Raw genomic sequence first — 22,313 nt, 5'->3', positions numbered from 1 at the left:
TAAGGGACTGTATGCTCGCCCTGCTCATTCCCTGATTTTCAGCCTATTGCTGTTCTGTGTCAGCTTCATTTCTGTTCAATCCAGATCATTCTGTACTGGGTTTTTAAAAATTAAAAAACACCCAAGAGCTGCATATAGATTGTGTGCACCTTTCGTATGCAGCCAGATGGGTGGGGTATAAATAATAAATTATTGTTATTATTACTATTATTCCCCTAATTTTATTTATTTAGTTCCATTTTTAAACCACCCTTCACTGGTGAAGATCCCAGGGTGATTTAGAAAACACAGCAAAGTCATTCAACTAAAAACAACAGAAAACCTTAATCTTTACTTTGAAACAATATTCACACATCAGCAGAAGGCAATATCAGTGTATCTGCCCTAAAACACATTTCTCTCTTAAAAGCTTGAATGAAGAGATTTATATGCTTTTCAAGGCATTCATTCCCTCATATGTATGTTTTTATAAGTATTTTCCATGCAAAGCAAGGGATTTTAGTGCGGTTGGGTGTGGTTTTTTTAAATTTTAACAGTGATTAGATTGCAAAATTCGGACGCACACATAACTGGATTAATTGCTATGTCCCAATCCACATATAAATCCAGGTGAATTACATTGGTGAATTATGCTGGGATTGAAATGCAGACGGAACAAATTTCACCCCTAGTGGAAGAATACTTTTGTATATATCTTGTCACCTTCAATGATTTTATACCAGGGATTTTATATATAACAGAAGCCACACAGAGTAAGTCCTCAGTTCTTTATGGTTCATACATTATGGGTTTGAACTTCTCTCTCTTTTTTTATGTTGATTGAAGGTCTTGGCTCATTAGGCAGTGGGAAAATTCTTGGCTGTTTTCACATAATATCTTGGCTAGTTTTTCTTCAATTCCCTTCGTCTCAAGGCTAATCTTAGAGTTCCCTGACTCCAAGACACACCATAAAGTCTAATCTCTTTCTGCACTGTGGTAAAGCCATTGAGGGATTATTTCAACATATCAATTTCTTACCAATGCAGAAATCTTCTGCATTTCTTACCCCTCTCCCCACTGCCACCACCGAAATGCGTGCACACAAACAGTGGCAGCTGATGATACGAACCACGCTATAAATTAAACCTGAGAAAGCAGCACATCCTTGGGAATGTAAATACCAGCAGTCCACCAGATGGAGGTCAGTTTTATGTCATGGAGTTCCAGGAGTTTCCAGTCATGGGGACACAGCCAAACTCTCCACACACACCAAGCATGGAATGTTGCTTTAGCTGCAGAACAACAGGTCACTGCAGCACAGTTTGGATGCTGTAACTAGTACAGATGGGGGAGAATCGCTTTGCATTTAAAGCTGAACCTACCTACATTCACACACTCCAAAACAATACACGACCCAAAGCACAGTAATCCTTTGACATGCACACTTCTCCAAGTTTTGCAGCAAGCTGGGCAAGGGGCAGGTGGCACAGGCTGTTAGTGAGTGTGCCATGTGCCAGCTCCTCCTCCAACCTGGGGAACTGCTGTTGTCCTATCAGCCAGGCCTCGGGGCCTGCGGCTGCTGAACACCAGGTTGGCTCTGAGTAAGACTTCCTTCATCCATGATATGATTGTGGGTGAGAGGGCTTATCTGGTCTGCATCACTAAGACCTGGGTGGGTGAACTTGGTCTCGCCCACCTTGTGCCCACCTGGGTGCAGCATCAGGGCAGACTTGTGAGATGGTCTATAGAAGTTCTTTCTCCCTTTACAGGCTCTGTCCAGTTTATGGGGGGAGGGGAATCTAGTGCATGTGTTCCTGGCGTTGGGCAATCGGGACAGTTTAGTGATTCTGCTGGTTTCCCACCTGCCTCGCTGCCCAGTAGTCTCGCTGCCTGAGCTGGTCCTAGAGACAGTGTTAAGGACTCTGAGATTGCTGGTTTCTGGTGACTTCAACATCCATGGGGCTGTTTTCTCAGCTGGATAGGAAGAGAGTGATCTGAAAGTGAGGGACATTGACCTCAGTCCTTTGTCATCGTCAGGTCACTTCCTGTTGAGATTGAGGCTTTCAGAACCTTTTCCCTTCTGCAAAGGCAAGGGACCTATTACAACGGTCTGCCCTAGGAGGCTGATGGATCCAGTGGGCTTCTAGATGGCTCTGGGGGATTTTCTGGCTGATTTGACTGACGGTCCTGTCAAAGCCCTGGCCAAACTCTGGAACCTGCAAATGGCTCAGGCTGTTGACACCACCATCCAGGGCTTGGGAGTACATTTTCAGCAATATGTCAATGACACACAGCTCTACTTCTCTTTTACATCTGGAGGTAAAGCAGTGGATATGCTGGACCAATGTCATGCCTTGGTAATGGACTGGATGAGAGCCAGTAAACTGAAGCTCAGTCCAGATAAGACTGAGACACTGTTAGTGGGCAGTTCCCTGGATGGATGAGAGATGGCCTGCTCTAGAGAAAGTAAATGTTAATGCAATGTGAGAACTGATCTGTCCAACACTGTCAAATCTTAAGCTCTTAATACCAGCTGATTACCTGCTCTTGCTCCATCTTTGTAGCTGGACTGTCAGGCCCAAAGAAGTATTTCCTATTCAAATATTTATTCTTAATGTCCTTAGATTTTGCTTCTCTCAGTTCTTTATTTCTGTGAAGCATCCTACGGAACTGTTCAATGTCTAGCCAGCACGTGAGGTCGATGCTGAAAATAAGGTAAAATAGTACTTATTTCCATCGCATTGCAGTTTCCATTGACCAGTTAACAAATGAGGTCCTTAACAATCAAATATCCATTATCATATGAAGGCTACAATCTTCAACAGAAAAACCAATCGCTCCTGAGTAAACACACATAGGATTACACCAGGGAGTCACTGTACGCCACAAGTAGTTTACCAGCCAGACAAAATTATTTCCCCACACCTTCACAGCAGTCATGAAGAAAGTCTGGCAACAGCATGGTAAGAGCAACAAAGAATCTTCTAGCGCCTTGATGTTTAACAACTCAGACACTATCTTCGCTACACATTTAAGGCTGTATAATACCACAGTAAACAGTCGTGGCTTCCCCCAAAGAATTCTGGGAAGTTTGTTAAAAGAGCTGGGGGTTTTTAGGAGACCCCTGTTGCTCTCACAGTCATACAATCCCCAGAGGTCCCCGGGGAAGAGGAACTGACTGTTAAATCACTCTGAGAATTGTTTTATCTGATAGTTAGATGTCATTTGTATATGTATATTGTTTTGTTGCATATTTTAGAGTGTCTAACTCTTTGACTTCATCTGTAAGGTAAAGGTAAAGGTACCCCTGCCCGTACGGGCCAGTCTTGCCAGACTCTAGGGTTGTGCGCTCATCTCACTCTAATGGCCGGGAGCCAGCGCTGTCCGGAGACACTTCCGGGTCACGTGGCCAGCGTGACAAGCTGCATCTGGCGAGCCAGCGCAGCACACGGAACGCCGTTTACCTTCCCGCTGGTAAGCGGTCCCTATTTATCTACTTGCACCCGGGAGTGCTTTCGAACTGCTAGGTTGGCAGGCACTGGGACTGAACGACGGGAGCGCACCCCGCCGCGGGGATTCGAACCGCCGACCTTTCGATCGGCAAGTCCTAGGTGCTGAGGCTTTAACCCACAGCGCCACCCGCGTCCCACATGACTCCATCTGTACCTTACATTTAAAGCACCTTTATATAGTGGTACCTCTAGTTGTGGACTTCATCCGTTTCGGGGTGCCGTTCACACCCCGAAAAGTCCACAACTAGAGCGCCTCTTCTGCGCATCTGCGCGGCGAGATCAAGCGCATGTGCACATGTGCGCAGATCGCTTTTGCGCATGCACATGTGGCAAACCTGGAAGTAAACACTTCCAGGTTTGCCACGTTCATAAGCTGAAAGACTGTAACAAGAGTGGAACGCAACTAGAGGTACCACTGTACCATTTTGACAGCCATGGGTTCCCACAAAGAATGCAGAGAACCACAGTTTGTTAAGGGCCCTTCACAGAATCCCAAGAGTTCCCTGGGAAGAAGGATTGAGCATCCTTAACCCCTTAACCAACCATGGAATCCCGGGATTTTTCGGAGGAAGCCATTCAGACAGTAGTACTTTAAATGTATGGCTATAATCCCAGAATCTCCTGTGAAAAGCCAGCCAGGGGAAGGGATTCTGGATGGAAAGCTTCAGCTGAGTAAGACAGCAAAATGTCTTGGACCAGCCTTGCACAGCTTTTATATTTCCTTTCAGTTATATTTTCCTTTCTGGCGAGAAATTACATCTGCGGATATAAACGCCATGTGCCTCCCCCACTGACATGAATGAGGAAGACCTGATGAGCAGGCCAGAGGAGGGTGGAAGGTGCCCCACGTGTACCTGGGAGCATACATAAGGCTCTGGATTGGAACACATGTGCGTCTGTGATACACCTGCACCACCACATACCCATAAAACCCATTCCTGAGATGGAAGTCTGAGAAACAGCTGAGAGGCTCATTCCTTCTGGGTGCATGAAGGCAAGGACTTTTTTCATTGCAAAAAATCTAGCTCAGCCTTCCCTAACCCAGATGTTTCAGACTACACCACCTATGTTCCCCAGCCATATCTGGAGGGCATTACATTGGAGAAGGCTGATCTAGACACTGCAGCAGTAATTTTATCATGAGACAAGATACCAAATATCACAGCCTCCAGTCAAGAAGACACACTTTCATTGCAAGGACGTACTAGCACAGGAAAAAATACCTTGCAGACTGCTGTTCAAGGAAGGTCCGGAAAGCTTCCAGCTCCAGTTTCTTCTTTAACAGATCGTGAATGCTATATGTCGTAGCTTCTTCAGGAAGTGCTTGACTTGGGGGTACTGCGACTACGGTAGGTTCAGGTTGCAATGGGATCTCCTCTTCTTTGACAGCCGAAACCTAATGAAAGAATTGTACCAAGCACTCTAGTTAATCTAATTAACGACCCATTTTCATAAGCCTTATAGGTTTTCCTCTGCCTTCCTACTTTCTACAGATTGCTGTTGCTTTCTGCTTCTCCATGGAATTGCATTTCAGGACCAAACATTAAGGGGCAATTACATGTATCAAGATATGAGACAGGGTGCACTCCACCAAGGATGACTGCCAAGCGACCGACAATTATTACAAAATGGCTTCTATGGGAGCCAAGCGCTGATGAAGAGGAGATGGAGATGTGCGCTGAAATCAATGTTTCCTTATCTCTGAGGTGAGGCTTATAATGTGGCTGTAGAAAGCCTTTGGATCACATTTCTGGCCCAAGGGCCACATCCATGTTTGGTCAACCCTATGGGACTGCATGCCGGCAATGGATGTGGCTGAAAGTAGATGCTGAGGTAGAAAAATAAAAGTTGGTAGGACCAGTTTAATTGCTGCCCTCAGAATACTACTGATTAAAATGGGGGCCCTGATGTAAGGAAGGATTGTCAGATCAATCAATCTTTATAACAGTCCAGAGACCCAACAAATCGTTACAAAGCAATACACAATTCAGACAGCCTCCGATTTTCCCGGGAAAGGTACCAGCAAGGGTAGTAGGATTGCCAGATCAGCTAACTAAGGCCACATTCACTCAGTATATTTCGAGCACTAAGATGCCACTTCAAACAGTTATGGCTTCCCCCAAATAATTCTGGTAACTGTAGTTTGTTAAGGGTGCTGAAAGATGTTGGGAGACCCCTATTCCCCCTCAAAGAGCTACAATTCCCAGTTCCCTGGGAAGAGGGGTTGTTAAACCACTCTGCGAATTGTAGCTCTTGAAGCGGTATCATGGTGCTCTAAATGAATGGAGTGAAAGTGGCCTAAAAAAACATGTGCTGTACAAACTAAAGCTAACTGGAGGCTACAATCAAGTATGGCCTATTGATTAAAATATTCAGAGCAGATGCGGCACTGTCCTTTAAGGCACCCTTTCTCAACCTGGTGTCCTCCAGATGGACTACAACTCCCATCAGTCCCATCCATTATGGTCAGAGATGATGGAAGCTGTAGTCCAAAACATCTGGAGGGCAGATGTTTAAGGAACCCTGTTTTGAGGCAACACCCCATGGATTAATCCTCACCACCTAGACAATTCGATGTAAAAGTGATGTGCATTCTCCTAGTGTAAAGACTTTGGGCCTATCCACACCACTTGAAATGCAAGCAAATGGAGGCTGTCCCATGTGTCACTTGGGTCTCATGACTTTTCATAGACCTTGTTTCTGTCTTTCTTCTCCTCCTCCTTTTGTAGTTTGCATGATGACTATTACTGATAGTCAGAAGTGGCCAGAAGTGGCTGGCCACTTCTCATGAAACATTTCCTATCTAAGTTTTCCAAGGAGATGACATGCTGTAGCTTGTTGCCACGAGCTGGACCTTAGCGTGGGTAGTGTGTCCCTCAAAAGCCAGTGATGCCGAGCCACGGTGTGTAAAAGTCTACAAGTGTCTACAAGTTATCCCACCCGAGAAATACAAAGAGTTAACCTCCTGGTGCTAGGCAAAAATAAAGAGCTTGTTTTTGTTAATAGGTGCTTGTCTTACCTCATCCTTCTTGGAAATGCTGTCTCCATGCAAAGCCTGCAGCTTTCTAAAGTACACTGAGTCCAGCTGTCGAGTTTCTTCCACCAGCTCCACCTAATAAAAATAATATCTTATGTCATCCACACAGTACACATTATAGAAAGGAAGATGAAGGGGTTGGAGAGGCAGCCTGCCAGTGACAGTGGGTAGAAAAGAGCCACATTTGCCAATAACAAGACAGATGTTTAGGAGGCATATCTCTGGAAGTTGCATCCTCTGGAGCAGATGGTTCAAGGAGAGGATTCGCTGAAACAGCTAAAAGGAAATTCCCTCCCAGTGGCAGTGGTGTAGCGTGGGTTGTCAGCACCCGGGGCAAGGCAAGTAATTTGCGCCCCCTACAGTGAGTGAGCCAGGTAGGGGCAGAGAGCTGCAAGTGCGAGCGCGCCCCCCCCAGATGTTGCGCCCGGTGCGGCCGGCCCCCCCTGCACCCCCCACGCTACGCCACTGCCCAGTGGTGCTGATGCTTCTCCCTTGGGGGTGAATGCACCAGCGAAAAAGGAAGCATGATAAAGTTGTTGCGAGCTTTGTGCAAGGACAGGTTTTTTAAATTTTATTTTAAAAATGCATTCAGAAGGAAAACAAACCAATTTTATTTAAACTCATCCAGGGTACTGTTTTAACTTTCAGATAAATAACAAATACATATATGTACAGAGGAGTTATCTTGATGCTGGAGTCACAGAGAACGCCACTCCTTTTAACAGCGAGCTCAGGCAGCTGGTGCTGCTAGGATTATAGCCAAAACAGGAAACTAGGAAAGCAAAGGTAGGTATTAGCATCCTTGGGGAAACCCTGAGATTTGCAAATACCCAGAATGATAACAAAAACAAACAAAGGGGGCAAGAAAATCTAAAATGCAGCCCAACATGGACTGAGCACGCTCAGAAGCAACAAGTCCCACCTGTGATGACCGAACATTCAAGCAGCTGTTATTATATAACAAAAACTGGACAGTGTAGCATCCTGTTAGCCACGATGACCTGGATTTCCTTCTTTCTTTAATAATGTTTTTATTTGTTCTTCATGGTACAAAAGATACATTTTAGAAAACAATTATTAAACCAATAAACAGCGAACTACTTGTCCCGATAGAACTAGAGATTTTTGCCATGCTATGTAATAAAGTTTCACTTTATTACTCTAAAATATCACGCTAGATCTGGATGTCTTGTCTTGGAGAATTTTGTCTAGCCCTCTCTGTGTACAATTGGGAAGGGCGTGATGACCATTCTCTCCCGGACAAACAACAACATCTATGACCCACAGGCCTCGACATTATAGGCAAGGGATCCGAGGCAAGAAGATGAACAGGCTTAAGGTTAAATCCTATTTTATTAGTCGCTTAGAGCCCTCAAAAAGCCAATGAACACCCAGTATGCTAGAAAATACCAGGGTTTTAAGGGCACAGACAATAAATTAAGAGTCGGCACTCAATTAGGGGGGAAAAGAGGATGAAGTTCTATTAATTATTTTGTAGCTTAAGGGTTGCTAGCCTCCTTACACAAGCCAACAACCAGTTCAACACTGCATGACTCCAAATGCAGGGATTTCAGATGCAACAGTTTAGCAATTCAAACAAAAGGGGCCAATGAGGAGTTAAAAACAATGCCACTTCTTTCTCACTTCGTATAATATATCCTTAAATTACCTGCCCATAAGTTTTTCTGTCTTGTTCTACCATCTTCATCCATGGATCTAAAAGAAGGATGAGGATGTATTCTTCTGCTGAGTCGAAGAGATCCTCAAATGGTGGCTCAATTTTCTGGTAAATCTCATTTTTTGTGATCTGTTGTAGTCCAATATCCATGCTAGCAGAAGGAGCAATGTAATTGGCATAAAGAAACTGTGTCAAGTGGAAAGAGAAGCAAACAGTTAGATGGCCACCCTAACAGACACAATAAATTCATTTGTCTAACTGCTTTGAGGTTGTTGTTGTTGTTTTTAAATAATCAAGTGGTGTATACATTTCGTGAAATAAAAAAGGGGGAAATATAAAAAAACCATATTTGTAATTTGTGTTTTCTGCAACATTAGCTCTCGTTTCCTATTCTCATTCTGCTATTAATTATTCCAAAATTCAGTATCTGCTGTCAGTTGTTATGCTGTTTATCAAAAATATTTGGTTTCCTCTCCAGGTTTGTTAAAACTGCTAGAAATGGAAGATCTGTGAAGGGGAAACTACCGGTCCCCAGGATACTCTGTGCTAAGTCATGTGCTTTAAATGTGCATTGAATATGCTTTAAATGTACAATGTGGATTTGCTCTTTTGTGATACACACTATTTTAGCACAACACAGGAACTCTGCAGTTTAAACACTAAAAGATTTGTTTTAACAAATTAAAACTAAGTAGAGCTAACAGAAAGCAAAATGGAATGATATATCCCACCTCTTATTGTGTTCTGCCTGGTTGCAAAATAAAATGCAATTTTCAGATACACAACAATACTACCAAAACTTGGAAACTTCATGGAAAACTAATGCTACAGTTACATCAAATTTTAATATGATCTACACTGTTCAAATGTAAAAAAAGCTACATTAGCAAAGAACAGAAAAAGATTTTAAACAATGCAACATCTATAAACGTTTTTTCTTAGAAGGGGATTAGCTATTTTATTCAGACTGAGCTGGCTAAATTGATTGCCCTCCTATGACTCATAAATTAACACATAGGAGCTGAGAATAGGAAAGGATGAAAGAAAGAAAGAAAGTTTTCCTTGCCTCGCTGGAAATGTTCTCTCACCAATGTGTGCGTTTTTAGAAGCTCAAATGTCATCTTTTTGTTTCACTCATTGGAAAAGTGGTGGAAGCTGTGTGTCCATTATTTACAAAGCCATTCTGCAGGCATTCATGTGCACTTTACAGAACAGTAATCCTTACATTTTGTTACGTTACGAACATTACCTTTTGCATAGCAGTTGATACAAACAAGGCTTGCTTGAAAAGCTTAAATTTAGAGGGCTTTTAGGCTGTTGCTGGGACGGCTGGGTTGGGATTCAGTTGCACTCCAGAAAATTCAGGTTGCACAATTAACACTGAATTGGAGCGCTTGCGCCACAAACCTACTTCCCCCCAAATATTATACTTTTACCAATAAGTAAAGTGAGGGGAATCATAGAATCACAGAATTGTGGGATTGCAAGGTAACCCTGAGGGTCATCTAGTCCAACCCCCTGCAATGCAAGAATCTCAACTAAAGCATCCATGACAGTTGGCCATCCAACTCTTGCTTAAAAACCTCCAATGAAGGGGACTCCACCACTGGAAAGTTTGGGGTAGCATTCGTTAGGCACAACATCATCCAACACTCCCACAAACAAATCAGAATGAATGCTCAATAAATAGCTGGCCTCATCTGATCTCCCTGGAAACAAATCAATAAGCATGTTCAATAAACTGGCCATTTGGAAGCGACCCATATTCGTACTTCATTCTGATGCAGAAAAACATAGGGACATGGGAAGCTGCCTTATACCAAACAGCTCTCCAAGGATTCAAAGAAGGGTCCCGCTCTCCTCTATTTGGAGATGGCAGGGATTGAACTTGGGACTTTCTGCATGCAAAGCCCATGTTCTACCACTGAGCCACAGCTCTTCCTGAAAGGCTTGTCTGACAAATGTCTGAGTGGCAGAAACATAGGAATCAGCTTTACTCGATGTCAGATCACTATCTAGTTCAGTACTGTTTATACTGACTGGAAAATGACAGTATGTAGGGCAGGGCTGGGAACCTGTGACCCTCCAGATCATGTTGGCCTCCAACCCCTATTAGCAACAGACCAATGGTCAGGAATGATAGCAGTTGTAGTCCATCAACATCTGGAGGGCCAAATGGTCTCCCAGCCTGTTTTAAGGGATCATTGTCATCATTAGCATCCCACTTTTCTGTTAAAAGCAGAAGCGATTAAAACAGTACCGTCAAAGCCATACAAAACAAAAATCAGCCTATGCATAAAAGGTGGTATGCCTCTCTATCGCTTCCCCTGGTATACACATTCATTTCTGTGGTCCCACAGACATCTATGGTCCAACAAGAGTTGCAGCACCACACAAAGCCAGAGGTGATCACGGGATACAATATGAAGTAATATGGTTACTTCAGGTAACCATATTTCTACCACACAACTTTCAATTTCAACTCACACACACACAAAAAATCCATGTAGTTTATCTCCAGTTTAATAATGCAGCCTTTTTCTGGTGCAAACCTACGTTTGAACATATGATGGCAACATTTGCCAATGTTGTTCTCACTCTCATTGGTGAAGATTCTCCTTTAAAGATCACTTTATTTCCCACTCCATCTGTGCTTTCCAGACTTTTTCTGGGGTAGTCAAACTTCTAAATGCCCCTTATACATAATAGGGCTCTGAACAATTAGAGTATGATACCGTCCATTACATGGGGGAAAATGTTTTAATGGGGTATCTATAAACACCTGAAAAGTTCAGAGAAAAGTCACAGTACATATAACAGCATATCAGACTTCATTTATTCAGTGATTTTTTTTTCTTCAGTAAAAAGAAGAATGCATTTCCCTATATTGCCTCTATATAATTTCTCAATAATATAAAAGCAAATTCCAGATGTGGACTGTGTTCAGTGTTTGCATCTTTACACTATTTATAAAGATCAAATCTGGAGGCAGTAAATTTATCCAGCACCTCCCTCTATTCCCAAATCAGGTCAGCATTCAGGTATAAAACCCTGACCCCAGGAAAGTAAATTGGCCATTGTCTTGGCTTAGTAGAGACAAAACTTGTCCTCAAGTCTTTATTTCTAAACTCCCAAGTATCCTGGTTGAACCAGAATTAAGTATTAAATCCCTTTGAAGTAAATGAGAAAGTTAAGCATGTAATATAATGAAATGTCCAAAAGTTAGGAGATATATTCGCGAGCACACAAACACACACACAATTCAAGTTGTCAACATTGTTTTCAAGCAATTTAATTTCTGTACATAAAACAGTGATAGCTCTTTTCATCTAAAATTGTCCCTGGCATAACAGCAGCATATTTCCTATAACAGCATTACATTTTTCTACCTCTAAATAGCATTTCTTCCTCCGGCCCCAAGCAGATTTCCACATGTGTTTGTCGTTTTCCTTTTCCAATTCATTTTACACTTTACTATATGTACTTTTAGCAAAATAACCACAGTGCATTCCATTCGCTGTGCATACAGTGGCGCGCGTGCACGCACACACACACACACACACTAAACCCCCTGGAATGCACTGTCGTTTCTTTAATATATCACAAAGCTTGAACAGAAATAATCAACGAAATTATAAATGCTTTTTATATTTTTTTAAAAATCAAATTTAGTGCTTATTTTCAGTGGCATAACAAGCACACCCACATAGCACATATGAAAGGCTTTGGGCACAGTTCATGCAGAAGTTGTCCTATGCAGGCCTTGAAGGAAGGAATGAGTTTTACAATGTCAAGCCTTGTGAAGCATTCAATTCGCTTGTACAAGAAAATCAATCCCATTCATAGGGCTCAAGGAAAGTTACAGCACCAAAGCATCCATTTAACAATAGGATAAAACCTTGTGCCCAATTATAAACAAAAAACCCTGACCACCAAAAGCCAAACCAAATAGAAAGTCTTTAATGCTTTTCGTGGAGGTGTGTGAGATAGGGCTTATGGCAGGGGCAGTCAATATAGTATCCTTCATGATGTTGGAATCCAGCTCCCATCAGACCCAGCCAACATGGCCAGTTGCAGAAAAAGCAGCCGTTGTCATCCTTAACATGTGGAGGGCACCAGGCTGATTCTCCTTGTTCTATAGTGGGGTGGAGTGGGGAATTGATCCAGCCAGTGGGCCAGATCCCTTTTGGCTCTGACATGAGTGGGTAAGTTCGTCCACCTGTCAAGCACGATGGCATAATGACATCAGGAGACAGCTTCCAAGGAGCAATGTCAGTCCCAATCAGACAACATATTCAAAAGGGCATGCTATAACCACCAATCAGCTGAATCCAAACCACACCGACAAATTGCCATTTTCCCTCTGTAGGCAAATGCCATTCCATTTCTACATTTCTTTAAAATGTATTAAAATACATAATTAAACACTTTTAAAAATAAGCATTTAAATGTGGATTTGGTCTCAAGGCATGTATTTACATGCGTGGTTTGATACCTTTAAGCTACTGCAAATTATTTTGCCACTTTCAGGGAAGTGCAAAAACCGATGGATTAGCTAAGTTTCGTTCCACACATGAGGTGTGGATCAGATTGTTTTGCACAGGCGTTCACAGATAATCAAGTTCCTCAAACATCCCTTTTTGAGTGGCATAATGCCTAAAAATCTGGATCGGCCTCTGTGTTGTTGCCTAGCAGGGCTACCTTTCTTGCAAACATCCTCTGAACACTCAAACATGACTAGCTTTATTGACGTACAGCAGACAGGGAGTCCTGCCTACTCCTAGGCTCAGACTGGCTTCCTTCTCCCACTCATATCTACAGGAAGTTCTGTCCTCAAGTACTTCACCTTGACCCAGAACTAGTTATATACATAGCCTCCAGGTTGGCATGCTTTGCCCCAGCACTTCTTGCTTTTCATAGTCAATATTGTTTGGCTTCAGTGGGCTCTTTCAAATATCACTATTAACATAGCTTTTTGGAGCTTTTGGTTATTTCATTTTACAATATTTTGATACAGGTTATATTTTAAAATTTTAAAGTGGTGTACAGAGACAACAAACGCCTAAAATAAAAGCACTGTGGAACTATAATGCACGATTCACAAAAATGTAAAATTCACAGTGACCACAGTAACTGCCAAAATAGCCAAGAAAAGCCTGGATAAACACAAAGGTTTTCAGCATGCACTGGAAGCACAGCAGAGTCAGTGCATACCTTTTATCTGTGCCTTATTTATTTACTTTTTGCTATGCTGGTTTTTATATTAATTGTAATTATTGTATTGTGATATCTTTATTGATTGTTGTTAGCTGTTGGCAGTACGTGGAAAAATAAAATAAAAATAAGTTAAGTCAGTCTCTTAAGATATCTCCAGGGCACAAGTCACATAATTTGTTCTAGTTTACAGCTTTCAAACTAAAATAATAACAAACAGGATTGTGCATACTCTCCATTAAATATATACCAACTACACCAAGGTAACCCAAATTCTATGCCAATTTGAGCTGGTATACATATATTTTATGTGAATTGGGCTACTTTGCATGCATTTGGTTAGTTTGTACAATTTATTCTGCTTCTGCTTTTCAAGGGGAGGGCTAAGAAGCTTGCAGAACATTGAAGCCCACTTCTGATAACCATTTTCAAGCTTATCTTTGAACAGAGTTGAGGTAGAAACTTGCTCAGCGAAGTGGGAATTCTCAAGATTGATGAATTCTGCCTCCAGTGTCATTTACTGTATCATCAGAAAACTGCAGAATACACATAGCACTGAGCAGTAATAAATGTTTGAAATAGAAGCAAAGAGAACACAACATGCTTTTCAAATCTCCCCTCATCTGTTCATGGGCATAATCAGAATAAGCATATTAATTTCCATGCCAATGGTGAGGGCAGAGTTTGGAAAAGCAGAGTGACCAAAAGCAGCCTCTTTTCTTGATTGGATGCAGCTTGAGACTCATCTGCGTTCCAATCGCGTTATTTATATATATATATGATCATGCTGCCATAAAAAGCAAACTCAAGAATGATACCAAATGTTGCCGCACATGTGTTGATTTGCTATGTTACATTTGGGTTGTTAGTTATGCTAATGGAACAGTTTCACATATTGCATTTTGATGTATTTGCTTTTAATGATCATGCGGATATCGCTTTCTGCAATTTCCTAGTTACACTCTTTGTGCAATGTTCTGCTGTCACCACCAGGCCCAGCATGGAAATGAGATTAAGAAGGACAAAAAGAGTCAGAGGAAAGTCACAGCTTAAACATATATTCATGCACTGCCGGGCATATGCTCCAAAAGCCCAAGTTTAAAGCAGTATTGAAATTATACTAACACAATTTCTTTTTCTTTCTTTCTTTCTTTCTTTCTTTCTTTCTTTGAACTAAGGTTAACAGGTCTAATTTACACAACATTAAAAAAATAAATCAAAAAGCATGATGGCTAAATGGAATGTTCCTTCAGAGAGGCAGACTAGGGTTGTAGTTCAGCGACAGAACACCTGCTTTGCATGCAGAAGGTTCCAAGTTAATTGTCAGCATCATGTCTGGTGTTGACCTATAAAGCCTTAAACGGCTCAAGACCACTTGCATGTTAAGCACAGTACATTGTGGAAGCGAGGCGTGAAAGTGAGAAATGGAAGTGAGCACAGAAAGAAGAAAACCATGGTACACTTGCATTGACACGACTGGATACCTTCATCTGTCCCATATTTCTTGATCAATGACCAGCATGCTGGCTGGGGCTAGGATCATGGAGTTCAACCACACAGGGGACCAAGCTTTTGGGAAGGCTGGTTTAAATCATGATCACCACCCCCTTTGAATTACTGTGCTTGTGATTGACAACATTCTCATTCAAAATACAATGGGTGCAATTAATGGCTACTGAGGCTCCATTTCAACTGGGACTAACTAAGTCCGTACTTCCAAGGCATAAATTTAACTGGTGAAGCCTGTGCTACAGAAATGGGGGAGGTCTTGTTGGACCTAATAACCAGTATTCCTGAAGGAGCGTCTCCACCCCCATCATTCACTGAGGTCCAGTGCCAAGGGCCTTCTGGCGGTTCCCTCGCTGCGAGAAGCCAAGTTACAGGGAACCAGGCAGAGGGCCTTCTCGGTAGTGGCACCCGCCCAGTGGAATGCCCTCCCACCAGATGTCCAAGAGAAAAACAACTACCAGACTTTTAGAAGACATCTGAAGGCAGCCCTGTTTAGGGAAGCTTTTAATGTTTAATATTCTGTTGGAAGCCACCCAGCGTTGCTGGGGAAATCCAGCCAGATGGACAGGGTATAAATAATAAATTATTATAATATTATTATTCAGCCACTCTAACCTTTTCATTGATGCAAAAATATAAGAGTGTGCTATTTCCAAATAACAAGCAGCACAGCGACTGCACAAGGATTACACAAAATGCCTGGAGCCCAGATACATATCTGAGCAAACACCATGCCCAACTAATGTTTAGATCATCTACAGAAACCATTTAAAGCATCTTTTGCTGATAGAGACTCCAGAATAATTTCCTTGGGGACAGACATACTTGGAAGCAGCCTTACTCTATATTTATGACTTACTTGAGCTTGCTGGCCCACTTTGAAAGGATGGATGGTTTCTTGATAGAAAAGCCGGTGATAATCCTGCAGGTCAAACCAAAAATACGTGCTGTTCTTCCACAGCTACAGATGGAGGGGGGAAATAGAAGTTATTGCTACCCAATTTTTGTGAAGTTTTCCAAAAAAAGAAAAGAAGAAGTTTACATTTCCAGGGTTAGTTGATTGCACAGCTCCTTGGGGTTCACCATAAATCACACTTAATTGAGAAGAGCTTGAGTCATGTGTTCCATGCTGGCAGAAGGAGAGCTCACGTAAAAGCGCTGCCACTGTGATACATGTATTTCCAATACGTGCTCTATCTTTTATTGTATCTTCTTGCAAATAATTGGCTATTAAAATTGTTAGTGTGGTGGTTAACATTTGAAGATTAACCCACTTTTGAATGGAATTAAGCCATCAGTTCATAATGCACATCTGAAACTTACACTGTGCTGGGACAGCATTTTTCTGCAATTGCTGAGATCATGAAATGTTTTTATCCTGACCATCTTACATTTTTTAATTATGCGCCTTTCATCCGCCCCTCACTAAAACTTGGTGCTGTTGCGCAGAGCCAAGTATTTCCATAGGGACAAAGCACTTAATGAACTCCATTACCTCAGAGGCTCTTGTCATTTTGAAACAAAATCAAGGGAATTTTTTCCTGAAATGTTACAACAGGCATCAGTGCCCCAAGTTTTGACACTTAGGTTTGACGATTTTGGCCAGCCGGAGCCAAGACAAATGTAAATTTTGACTATGAAGTCTGCACTGTATGTGAAATGATAGAGAATATTTTAGTAAGTCTGCTAGTTTGCTGAATTGTGTTTTTAATTTATTTCCCTTTTTAAAAATTTGATTTATAACCTTTTCTGAGTAATGAACAAGCAACCATAACATATTATCATCTTAATAATTACACATCATTAAAGTATATATAAAAGTCAATATTACATAGTTCATACGTGGCACCCGGGGCGGTTCTGATTCTTAATTATTATATATGTTCTGAAGAATTAAAAGTTAACACTACTCTCTGAATTGTGTCTGTTAACTGGATAATAAATCCAAATGACTACAATGAAGAGTACTTCCAAGTAAACCTGTTCAGGGTCTATAGGTAAGTCCCACTGATATCAGTGGAGTCTAGGGCTTGATTACGTTTAAAAGCATCACCTGGTAATATTGTAAGAGGTATTTCTACTTAATAGTAAACACAGGGGCTGCTTTGAATTGGAATCACAACATCCAGACAGAAGTTTAACATTTATCTTCCCCACCACAATGCAGACAAAAATCACTCCTTGGGGCAGCAATTAGCAACATGAAAGAAGGCCTCCATTGGTGCCAATGGAAGCGTCTTCCTGTTGCTATTTGTAGAATGGGGAATATTCTTTCCCCAAGTAAATTGGAGGTAAAAGTCCAACCTCCCATCCATTTGTGCTGTGTTTCCAATTCAAAACAGACTCTGGCCTTACTATTAAACACACACACACACAGAGAGAGAGAGAGAGAGAGAGAGCGCTATAGACAATGCATTTTATGTCCCCTGTTGTTAGGCCCTAATTCCCAGGTGTGCATTAAGATTCTAATTTTAGAATGAAATTTTAAAACACACCTACTTGGAAGTAGGGATGAAGGAGAAATTCAATTCAGCTTTCATGCAAAGACAAAACCCTATTTGCTCTTTTTGAAACAATATGTGAGCTGAAACAAAGATATCCTTCTGAATTTACAATCTGAATTTTGCAATGCTCTTCTCCGGTCAAGAAATGCGTACAAAAATGCTTATGCTAAGGGAAAGCATGAAGAAGAATGCATATATTTATGAAAATGGTCTACAAAAAAATGCTTTGTAAAAATGAGTAAATTGCATATAAAAAGGTGTATAATACAATTTTCATGAATGGTTTAAAAAAACAAAACCCAAACTGATGTGGAAACATGGAGAATTGAAGTTAAGTTTGGAAAAATATGAAACCGAGAAAAAACAACATTGATAGATTTGCCGACCCCTACTTTAAAATAAGATCCCAGAAATCAATGGGGCACACTTCCAAGTAAGCAAGTTCAGGATAGAACTTCTCAGATGGCAATTCTCTTGTCTTTACTCACATTCAGTCTGCCCTAAACAGAATATCCTACATAAGGTTTGGAGGACTGGAGTGGGTGGGATACTTCAAATGCTTGATTCTCTCACCTGTCCTCCACGGATACATCCTGCTTTTAAAATCCTCCAATGTGGTTGATCCCTGACATCTCAGGTAGCAAGTGACAGGAAAGACCTCTGCCTGAGACCTTGGAGAGCCACTGATAGTCAGTGTAGACCAGACTTCCCCAACACAATGCCTTCCAGATGAGTTCCAGACTACAACTCCTGTCATCCATGACCATTGGCCATGCTGGCTGGGTCTGATGGGAGTCACAGTGCAGAGCATCTGGAAGGCACAGGATTGGGGACGGCTTGTGTAGACAATACCAACCTAGATGGAGCAAAATAAGGCAGCTACATTTGTCCATATTTTTAATCAGGGACTATTTAGAAATACCTTCTCTAGCATCTTCCTTTACCAGTCAGCTATTTCCCAATCCCCAGCCCAATCTAGCATCACCTTATTTAAAGGGAGATTATAAATATTTAGGCACGATAAGAATAGCCAATGTGTCTCTGGGCCTCTGAGGTTCAAAACCATCCTTAGCTGCTCAGTTCAATGAGTTGCCAACGTTTTCTAGCCTAGCCATCTTCACTGGGCTGGAGAGAGGCCAAAATGCTTCTGCATATTCCTAAGAAGAAGGTGCAAAGTGCCCATCGTAAGAATAAAATACCTTGATTTTAAAAAATCCTTATACCTTATTTTCCGACTTCTCACAGAATTCAGTAAAGATGTAGCCTGATCTGCTCTCCACATTAAGGGACTGAAGCATTCTTTCCATTACAGAACTTCCCAGTTCTGAAACGGCTGCGGTCGTTGTGCCCTAGGATCACAGAAAGCACAGTTCAGCAAGGCATGAAAGCCTCATTCTGTCTCAGATTTAAATAGCGGCAGCCAAATAAGCCAGCTGAATGGTCTCACCTGTTTTCTAATCTCAAGTTTCTTGAATGTGGTACAGTGGTGCCCCGCAAGACGAATGCCTCGCAAGACGGAAAACCCGCTAGACGAAAGGGTTTTCCGTTTTGGAGGTGCTTCGCAAAACGAATTTGCTATGGGCTTGCTTCGCAAGACGAAAATGTCTTGCGATTCCTGGGTTTTTTTTCCCCTCCCCCCCTTTTTCCCAAGCCCCTAAGTCGCTTTACAGCTGTTCGCTAAGCCGCTTAACAGCTGATCGTTAAGCCGCTTAACAGCTGATCTAAGCCTCTTATCAGCTGATCTAAGCCGCTAATAGCCTTTTAGCAGCTAATCCGCTAATCCGTTAAGCCTTTAATAGCCGCTAATAGCCTTTTAGCAGCTAATCCGCTAATCCCTTAAGCTTTTAATAGCCGCTAATAGCCGCTAATAGCCGCTAATAGCCGCTAAACCGCTAATAGCGCTAATCCGCTAATGGGCTTGCTTCGCAAGACGAAAAAAACCGCAAGACGAAAAGACTCGCGGAACGGATTCTTTTCGTCTTGCGAGGCACCACTGTACTTTTATCTCTATAGTGACACAATGCAACACTTGCCTCTCTCATGTGTCCCCTTCTTCAGTTCTTGCCGTACTATCAAATTTTAGGAAAGAATAGTTTAATCCTCCCCTATGTGCCTGTGAAGCACTTTGGAACATGGTGGCATTTCATAAATATATACTAATAATGAAATGGATGTTGCAGACTTAAACATTTGTGTGTTTTTACTGCTTTGTGATAGGACTGACAGGGTCCTTAGTGGTGGAGAGCCAGTGTGGTGTAGTGGTTAAGAGCAATAGACTCGTAATCTGGGGAACCGGGTTCGTGTCTCCGCTCTGCCACATGCAGCTGCTGGGTGACCTTGGCCTAGTCACACTTCTGTGAAGTCTCTAAGCCCCACTCACCTCACAGAGTGTTTGTTTTGGGGGAATAAGGGAAAGGAGATTGTTAGCTGCTTTGAGACTCCTTCGGGTAGTGATAAAGCAGGATATCAAATCCAAACTCTTAGGGGCATCTAGAACCTGGGAAATCTTGGGTGAGATTTGGTTAAAAGGAAGTAGCATCACATCAACTGTCTTCCCTCCTATGGGATTCTCAATATGCATTTAGAAGGGAAATTAACTGAGTATGCACCTGGGAGCTTGTAGGGTGGGGGGGTGGGGAGTTGACAGGAGGGAAAAGGAAGAGAAAATGACTTGTTGGGAAGGCTTAAATATCCCTAAAGCTCCCCAACAGCTTCCTAAGCCAAAACGACAACTTTCTGAGACTGCTTTTCATTATTTTTTTTCTTTTATTTTTTTAAAAAAACTGTTGGGGCTTTGTTTTCTGCAGTTTGCCCCTTAAGCAAGCTTGGCACTGGTTTACATTTGTAGTGCCTAAACATCAAGGTTTTGGCCTGAAACAGAAATGGCCAATAGGACAATTCTGGCCCCTGTAGGAACTTCATGTGACTGCTGGTAGCTCTGCCAGTTTTTAATCGAGGCATGGTAAAAAGGTTTGCCTCAGGTTCACTTCTAAGGAAAACAAAACAGAACAAAATAAAAAGGAGGTTTTGAAATTGTGGAAATAAGATATTTCACAGTTTGATGCCATCTCTCCCTCTCTCCTTTTTATTTTGCATGTAACATAAATAATAGGCAAGTGTACTCATTTGTGTGGTCAATGCTGTGCCTGGTCACATGTGGTCCATTATAGTGAAGCCCTTATAGTGTGACAAATTCATTATGCAGCTTGTCTGATCATGGTAGTTATGGGGTGAGTTTTATGCAGCACAATATACAATTCAGACCTCAGACCACGGTCTGGAGAACAAAGTAGGCTGCCTCTTGCCTTTTGTAGCCAGATTTGATGTTATCAAGAGGGTGGGGACTCAAGAGGTGGCTACCACAGGGTAAGCCCAAACAAGAAGCAATCATACCTCCACTCTGGTATGGAGGGCAGTATCATAGACACTTGGCCACCAAACCAATTTCAGCAGATCCACGAATTCCAAATGCTACTCACAGGGATCATTTCCACGTAGGTGTATTTTCTATCCAGCTTTGGCATCAGATAATCTGTTTTGTCAGGAATTGTTGTCATATGAGCAGCTGTTGCTGGCCTGGACCCATGAAGAAGAAATAGGTTCAAAAGATGCTTGAGGATCATTGGAGACTATGTCATGTGTTACAAAGGAGATAAAATAAGTGAGTTCACAGTTAGGGTTATTGAGTTCTATTCCTAGAGACAGTGTCCTTACCTTTAAATGTTCCAAGCAAAGAGAAGATGCAGACAGTGTACCTCCAAACTTATTCCTCCTCCAGCTCTTGCCCTACATCCCAGGTGTGGGGAACCTTTGACCCTCCAGATATTGCTGAACTACAGCTCCCACCAGCCCCAGCAAATGTGGCCAATGGAAAATAGCCAGGGATGATGGGAGTTGTAGTCCAGTTACATTGGAAGGAACAGAATTTCCCCACACTTGCCTAACCCTTTCCCAACACTTGTTGGGGGGCATAATTAGAGCCCTGCCGGCAACAGCAGGTTGAAGTAGAGGACAGGCAGTGGGGCTGGTGAAGGAAGAGAATGAGAGCCACCAAAATGGTGTCCTTTCTCGGTGCCTCTGAACATTAAAAGACAGACACATTCACCATTTCCAAGCAAGGGTCTTCGACAGGTGCTTATGACAAAATATTAAACGAAGATGCTGTCAGCGGAAGAATAAGCAGGCAATGAATGAAACTAAAATGTGGTGGGACATGTTATGAATGAAAAGAATAAACGCTTTTTGCATATAGGCAACTCCCTGTTTGCGCAGCTGTTGCATTCTGGGTCACTGCACGCGTCGGCGGTCATGCGTAAGTCCGTTCCGCCCCCGCCCAGTTCTGCCCCCTGATAGGGCTGAAGATGACACGCATGCCAGCGGTCACACATCAATTAGACACATTCAAAATGGTGCATGCAAAATCCTTTATATGTGGAGATCTAAGTGCTTACCGCTTCTTGTCAACATCCATTGAACTCAAGAGGAGGGCAGGAGCTTCCTGAATAGCACTTTGGCTCCGGGGCAGGACTGCTGATAACAGTCTGGAAGGCATCTGCTGATCTACCGTAGCTCCTTTTGGTGGTGGTGATGATCCCGTTTCTCCTCTCTAGAGAGAAAGAACTTCTCAGAATTAACTTGTCCTGTTCCATCTACTGCATGTCTGTTTTCAATAGATACAGTCTAGATATAGTAAAAAAATTAAAATCTTTTGTAATAACCAAAAATTCTTTGTACTACAGGTAACTACAGCATCAGACCGAAACCATGAACTGCTTTTTCAATTCAGGACAATTTTGAAGATCAGTTTGGTGGTTCTGTAGCAGGGACAGCTCTTGAAAAGACACATTTAAGTACACATACCCAACTCACATGGCTTATGA

At 42.2% G+C, this 22,313-nt stretch overlaps 1 protein-coding gene across 1 annotated transcript in view; it reads right to left on the bottom strand.

Annotated features, from left to right (window-relative positions):
• Positions 1–22,313, bottom strand: part of RGS22 (regulator of G protein signaling 22) — a 72,498-nt gene that overhangs the window by 23,341 nt on the left and 26,844 nt on the right. The window contains exons 12-19 of the mRNA XM_083450802.1: positions 21,885–22,039; positions 20,913–21,009; positions 18,657–18,782; positions 15,789–15,890; positions 8,198–8,392; positions 6,511–6,603; positions 4,715–4,887; positions 2,521–2,683 (exon numbers count right to left, since the gene is read on the bottom strand). Coding sequence (XP_083306928.1) covers positions 2,521–2,683; positions 4,715–4,887; positions 6,511–6,603; positions 8,198–8,392; positions 15,789–15,890; positions 18,657–18,782; positions 20,913–21,009; positions 21,885–22,039 — 1,104 coding nt within the window. The remainder of the gene's footprint in view (positions 1–2,520; positions 2,684–4,714; positions 4,888–6,510; positions 6,604–8,197; positions 8,393–15,788; positions 15,891–18,656; positions 18,783–20,912; positions 21,010–21,884; positions 22,040–22,313) is intronic.

The sequence above is a fragment of the Podarcis tiliguerta genome (assembly GCF_965153285.1).
Source record: "Podarcis tiliguerta genome assembly, chromosome: 7".
NCBI lineage: Eukaryota > Metazoa > Chordata > Lepidosauria > Squamata > Lacertidae > Podarcis > Podarcis tiliguerta.
This window is presented reverse-complemented; position numbering and strand designations above follow the sequence as displayed.